General features: G+C 35.6%; 1 protein-coding gene across 2 annotated transcripts; it reads right to left on the bottom strand.

The window, feature by feature from the left end:
- Nucleotides 1–515: 515 nt before the first annotated feature.
- Nucleotides 516–5,835, bottom strand: LOC111921664 (uncharacterized). Of its 2 annotated transcripts, none has more exons than XM_023917245.3 (10): nucleotides 5,638–5,835; nucleotides 3,159–5,290; nucleotides 2,946–3,069; nucleotides 2,780–2,862; nucleotides 2,440–2,678; nucleotides 2,167–2,353; nucleotides 1,880–2,072; nucleotides 1,237–1,798; nucleotides 859–1,163; nucleotides 516–760 (listed from the first exon to the last, which is right to left on the bottom strand). In XM_023917245.3, the coding sequence occupies exons 2-8, from the start codon at nucleotides 5,277–5,279 to the stop codon at nucleotides 1,257–1,259; spliced, it is 3,489 nt and encodes a 1,162-aa protein (XP_023773013.1). In that variant the 5' UTR covers nucleotides 5,280–5,290; nucleotides 5,638–5,835; the 3' UTR covers nucleotides 516–760; nucleotides 859–1,163; nucleotides 1,237–1,256. The 2 variants fall into 2 exon arrangements, with proteins under 2 accessions (XP_023773013.1, XP_042754151.1); XM_042898217.2 differs by having other exon boundaries at nucleotides 859–984.
- Nucleotides 5,836–7,149: the final 1,314 nt, after the last annotated feature.

Genomic DNA, 7,149 nt, shown 5'->3' with positions numbered 1-7,149 from the left:
TGAAGGTCATCATACGAAAATTGGGTTTGCGGGTAATGGAACCGAATACGAGAGAACCGAAATACATGTACCATATGGTCCTCGGTTCTTGGTTTGGGCTTTTTGGTTCCAACCTAACTTGGGATAGGTTTGTAACCAGACTCATCCCTACTCCACAAGAACCATTTGTGTCATTTACTCGGTTTTTTATAACTAAAACTCACTTCTTGCTCATTGGCTTTGCAAAATCTAGAAGGCACTTAACTAGAAGTCATGATATGAAGAATCCATGTCATCTTAAGAAAACTTTGGTGTAGTCATATAAATCATAATTATCATCACATTAGTTTTGAATTAAGTTTAGGTTATTGTTGATTTGCTTCCCTACAAAGCACTCAAATATAGCTGAAGCTGGTGGGAATGAATGAAGATGAGACATTGTTTTTGGTGTGTGTTGATCTCAAGTTGTTCTCCACCCATTCATCCTTAAGATGGTTAAGCTTAGTGGTGATCACTTGGGAATTAACTCATTTAAGTACTCTAAAAGGAGTTATCCTTTTCATGTGAACAGCTACGTCAAAAAAAGCTAACAACTACACATAATCACTTTGAAAGGGACATAATGCAAATGGAAAGGAGCAACACAACTTCTACAAACTCTTTATGATTATTCAGACACAGCAAATTCCAAGACACAACCATTGTCCCCATGAGTTGCTCCTGCCTACCCTACAGCTGCTATTGCTAAAAAACCAAGTGCAAAATTACCAAAAGCTCCCGCCTACAAATGCAAAATTACCAATTAGTACACTCTAAAACCAACATATTGCAAAAGAAAACCACTTATCAAAGTGATAAGAAACGGGATGTGAAATTTACCTTAACATGAAGATCCACTTTACCAGCCTCTATATTTTCATATATTAACATTGTCATGGAGTCCCAAAACCCATCAGAATTCTGGATTCCATCTCCTAACTTCAGTTAAATTATTCCCCTACAAACCTTTCAAGGAAAGATTAATTTACAAACCTAAAATCTACAAAAAGGAAAAGAAAAAAAAGAAAAAAAAGGTTCTCCATTGCATATCTAGAACATCTGAAAGGGAGGGGTTGATTATTATTAACATGCAACCATGTAATTCCATCCAGTACCGGAGTCAGATCTAACTGTCATAAACCTACCTGCAAATTAACGGAATTGGAATAAGAAATACATTTTTCAACATTTTATGAATAATATATAGTAATATCTGACCTTAGGCTCTGGAAACCGAGTCAAAGCAAAACAAGAGGCCGAGTATCGCAAGGCTTGGAATCGTCACCAACGAAATCAACCACAGTTGTTGTAGGGTGCAGATTCAAGTCAAAGGTGATTTTGGGAACCAATTGGGAAGTCAATGGAGACTCTTTGACCACAACAGAAACAGAATCACCATTCTCCGGTTGGTGTGGCCCGCAAGTCATTGTAGAACAAGGTCGAATACTACAACCCGGAATGTTTTTTACTGGAAAATTTAAGTCGTACAGGTTGTCAGAAGCATTAGAATTAGTTAACTTATCGTCTTCTGGACATCCGCCATTATCCATTATTATGATGATATCTTCTTCCATTTGTTCATAACCAACAGAAGCATCTTTTGCAACCCCGGGAGGCTTTTCCTCATAACCTCCTACTGCATTTGATGATGTGGTTTCCAATTTTTCACAATCAATGGCATTTTCAGCAGGCATTTCATTGCAATCTATTGCATTGCTTGGTGTCGTTTGAGAGACACTTTTATCGTTTGTGGTACATTCCAAGTCTTTTTCATCAGAATCTACAGAGTTTAAACAGATTTCAGAATCAAAACTTAAATTTTGTTTTTGTAGAAAATAAAGACAATCATTTGTGAGTTTACCTGCAGATGCAGACGGATGAAAAAGAGGCTTCTGAAGCATGTTGATACCAGGAAACACAATCATGCTCATGCACTTCAGTTCTTGTTTCTTTGATTCATCAAGTGGGAGAAAACCGAAAACCTTGGTCCATGTTTGCAGAAGTGCAGGGATTGCAGGAATGATCAGCTCTTCCACACCAATAGCAGAAAGAGTCTGAAATATTTTTTTTTTATAATATAAATAACAATTGAAAAATAAAATGTAAAAAATAAAGTTGGATAAGCAAGATATATATATATATATATACGGATTCAATTGCATCGAGAAGGCGGCGACACATCCCTTGACGTCTATACATGTGGCGGGTCCCAATAAATGGCATTTCAGCTAACCGGGACCCGTGTAACCGTATAGATGCTGCTGTGATCAACTCATCTCCCTTTTCTAGTACAGCCGTAACAAATCCACCATAATTCAGCCGCCGGAAGTTTGATCTGAAAAGTTTCCAGAAGAAGATGAGATAATATTATTATATATAAACAATGATTATTCAAGAAATGTATAGTTATTTGGAGCTTACCCACAGTTGTATACAACATTATGGATTATACTGGTTCCACTTCTCCCATCAACAATTGGCACAAAACATTCATCCATAACAGAAAATGCAACAGCCAGTTTCGAATTATTTTCCACCTTTAATTTAATGTCCTGAATACTCAAATCTTGACTGATATCACAACGCTGAAGCAGACTCCATGTGAATCCATCTTCAAGTTCATTCTTCACCCCAATATACGTTTGCAACCGCTCAAACAGCTATTTTTTTTTTTAAAAAAAAATTCAAAATCAAATTCATGCATAATAGATATTAGTCAAATTACAAATGGCACTCTTTTTTTTTTCACTTTTCAGCATACCTGCTGACATTTCTGCCCACAAAAAGGTGGTCTGTTGGAATCCATATCAATGGGTCCCACTTCGGTTGAGCACGATTGGTGAACTGTTACATTGTTAAAAACAAAACATATTAGCAAGAACAAAGACATTTTTTGGTAGTTAATTATCATGTACAAGATTACATACATTTTTCCTCACATAAACCACATGAGAGCATTTCAGATGAAGGTTTGTCAGGGGCAATAACGGAAACCACTCCACAGAATTTGCAGGAACAGTAGAAGCAATTCCAGTCACCAGGAGGAAAATTCTACAATTTACATGAACCTTGAGTGAGAAACAAAATTTTTAGTAGTAATAGATTACAAAAAGAACAGATATTGAGAAACTTGTGATTACTTGAATGTCAAGGCAGCTCTGATGGAATGTAGAAGGGCAACCATCACAACAGATCAAATTTCCACCATCTCCACAAATGTTGCATGTATCATCATTCGGATCATCTCCTTCAATATCAACAAGATTAAATCTGATACTACCAGAATCCTCTTCTTTCCTCCATGAATCCAATAAACACTTCCTAAAAGACACTCCAGATTCCAAATATATATCATCAAACACCTGATTAAGTTTCCCTCCAGAATGACCTACAAATTCTGATATACTCATACTTTGATTACAGCAGCTGCAAACAATCCCATCACTTGTAATTGTCCCCTCCGATGCCTTTTTCTTCCTTCTAGTTTTCCCATAATTCACTTTCCAACCGGACAAAATTACCCCCGAATCAATCATCCATGATAAAAGGTTACGTTTCCTGTTATAATACAGTAAACAGCCATTGTTATCTTGTTTTGTCCCCTTTTCTGAACCACGAACTAAAAGGCGTGGCTTTCTGTTTTTGACAATAATACCCTTTTCACGTTTCGGTTTGCCATCTTTTTTCTTCTTTTTGGTGGTGAGTACTTTTTTAATGCTTTTTCCATCTTTCTGTATTCTGTTTTTCTTCTTCTTGCAGCCTAATTCTTTATCCACGCGTTTGGATAGCATACTGATTTGTACAAGTGACATTGGCATAAATGCAGAGACTTCATTAGTATCAGCATTACCATCTTTGATTTTTTTTGTAAGCTTAGAATAAGCTCTTGTGATTGACCAATGTGTCCTCCCATTGGGTTCAATATACACCATGTCCTGATGCACCCTATTGAGCCTTGGTCTACGCTCAAATGTCCACCCAGACTTTGAAAGTATATCAAGAAGTTTCTCTCTCAGTAACTTCTTACGTTCTCCTCTTCCCATAATGCCCTCACCAACAACACTTTTCCTATTATTACGAATTCTTATTCTTTTCACTTTATTAGCCTCTAACCCACTGTTGCTGTTTTTAATGGCCACAAGCTTCAATTTTCTTTTTCTCATTTTGAGTTTCTTCAAAATCATATCTTTGAGTCTTTTCTTTTCTGATGCCTTTTCTTTCCCCTGTTTTAGTTTCTTGTTTTTTGGTTTCACTTTCGGTTGACTGTTTTCACCATCTATTTTGCGTGGTCTTCCCCGTTTTTTTAAGGGTTTTAAAGGAATCTCATTAGTTTCAATACGTATCTTACGAGGCCTTCCACGCCTCTCTATCTTCTTCTTCTTCTTCTTCTCCGGTCGGCCACCATCAACCACCGTGCCACCACCACTGACCACCGTATTCCTCAACCGCAACACCCTCTCACTAACCCGAACCCCAACTTTCTTCCTTTTAGCTTTTTCATCTCCAACTTTCTTTCTTTTAGCTCTTTCATCTCCATTGCATTCAGATTTCTTAACATTTTTCCTTTTCCTTCCCCTTTTCTGTTTTACAATACCACTTTCAACAACTTCACCATTTACATCTTCTACTTCATTCTTGTTTAAGTTGCTAATTTTTCTCTTTTTCTTTCGGGGCCTGCCTCTTCCCTTTTTTTGCCTAACTTCATCAATACCACCATCAGCATTCTTGGAAGCATTCAACATTGACAAGTCATCACCATGGACAATCTTTGTATCATCAGCAAGTTTTGCAGATCCTACATGTTCAGACTCGTGTTCACAGTCCAGCGGTGATTTAATTTCTTCCTTAAAACAGTGATCAGTTTCACTAGTTGATGATTTGTTTCCTTCTTCAACAGGAACACATTCAACACTTTCCTCTTCGATTTCTCCTTCGGAACAAGAAACTGGTAAATCTTTGATAGGATCCAACACCTCTGATCCCAAAAACAAACCTTTATCATCTGTATTTAATCCAACTTTTATACCTTCTGAAAATACAGTACCCATTTCAAGATCTTCATCAGGATTATCAACACATACCCCAATTTCAGCCTCATTTGCTCCTTTTTTATGAGATCTCAGTGATGACCTCTCAGCCTCATTTGCTACCTTGTTACCAGAGCTCCTTTTCCTCTTTGCAATAGGAGATTTGATATTCTCAAGACCCAAAACAACACGATGTCTTCCACTTTTTAACACCCTACTCGATCTCAATTCCATCCTTACAAACCCTGCACACAATCAATTAACATTAATACCATTTTTTCTAACTCAAAACAACTTAATTGTTAAAATTCATGATCATCTAAACACGAATTGTACAACAATCAAGAAAAATCGAACCGTAGGGTTATCTGATCGTCGAATTGCACCAATGCACTATCGAATCAAGAAAGTGAAACACACTTCGAGACCATTCAATCAAAAATACAACACATTCAATTGACAAAAAAACTGTAGAATTTTAAACGCTTCGGTTTTAAAAAAACGCCCAATTGAAACTACCAAAGCCAATTTGTGTACCAAAAAATCAGAGCAAAATCCCAATATTAACAGCTCAATACATGAAATTTCTTACCTGATAACTGGATCAAGGAATTTGGAGAAACTGAATTGCACTACTGATTCATGGTGGAAACACAATACTGCGAAGCGTACATGAAGGGGGGAGTAATTCGGTGGGTGATGATTTTAGAGAAAGAGACAATTGAGGGTTTTAGTGAGAGAAAGAGAGTGGGGAATCGGTATCTGTTTGTGTGTGCTTTCCTTTGGATTTTTGGGTTTTATTATTTAGCTCTGATACGAGTTTTTTTTTTTTTTTTTTCGTTTTTTTCTTTTTCTTTTCTGTTCTCAGAATTTGTGATTTACAGGGTTTTTATGCATTTGGATATATTTAATTCTCTTAATTCCGGACATCAATGTCAGAAAATAATCAATTTTTTGGGTTACAATTTGATCTTTTAACTGCCTTGATCACTCTCTCAGGGTATATGCTAGCGCTCCTTATCTGCAAAATGCCATCATGATTTTTTTTAACTTTTTCAAAATCAATGATTTATAATATCTTGTTAGTAGACTAGACGTTATTGAGTCAGCTCAGCAAACACCGATCCTCAATCTCGACAACACCAACTTGGTAACTGCTTGCAAACAAAAGATGGTATCTCTCCTCCATGTTCTCTTATTTTCCTTTTCTTCTCTCCAATATTTTAAAAACCGGTTTTTTAGTTGAACCGGTATGATGACCGATTTCTGGGTTGGTTTTTATAATTTTCATTCTTTTTTTCTATTTTCCTATATATATATATATATATATATATATATATATATATATATATATATATATATATATATATATATATATATATATCATGATTTGACGTTTACACGTTCAAACATTAAAAATATACATAAAATTAAGTTGTAAATTAATCCAAAAACATTAAAATAACACATAACCAGAAGTTTTAGTGTTTTACATCAATCCATATACGTCAAAAAGAAAATAAAGTATAATACCGAAACAAAGTATAGTTTTAGATGAACATAGAACACATCAAAAAACTTTATAACATACACCATATGTTTTTATTTTGAGAAAACAAAATAAATTTGAAAAAAAAAATCACCAAAGTTTATTATGCAAATGGTTCTTTTCTAGATGTTTTTATTTGGTTTAACCGGTTTATTTTGACCGATTCGACCAGATTTTTCAAAAAACCGGTTGGTTCAATCCGGTTCAGAAATCGACGTAAAACCGGTGATAGTTGAACCGCTCATTCCCCGGGTTCCCGGTCCAACCGGTTGGACCGGCCGGTTCAAACCGGTTTTTAAAACATTGCTTCTCTCTTATTCGATACCCTACTCCTTTTTTTCACAAATTTACAATCTTTTGAGGCGGAGTGTTATTTGAAGCTGGAGTTCGGTAAGCTCATAACCACTCATTTTAGTCTCATGGTAATATTAATTTTTCTTTATGCACCCTTATATTATTTGTTTTTTTTTCATTATTTTTCTTTATTTTATTTTTTATTTGTTCATGGCAAGAAGATAAAAGATTTCCTTCAGGCAAGTTCCACTATAGTTGGGA

This window comes from Lactuca sativa, chromosome 9, assembly GCF_002870075.4.
Source record: "Lactuca sativa cultivar Salinas chromosome 9, Lsat_Salinas_v11, whole genome shotgun sequence".
Classification (NCBI taxonomy): domain Eukaryota; kingdom Viridiplantae; phylum Streptophyta; class Magnoliopsida; order Asterales; family Asteraceae; genus Lactuca; species Lactuca sativa.
The sequence above is the reverse complement of the archived record's forward strand: the minus strand, read 5'-3'. Positions and strand labels throughout refer to the sequence as shown.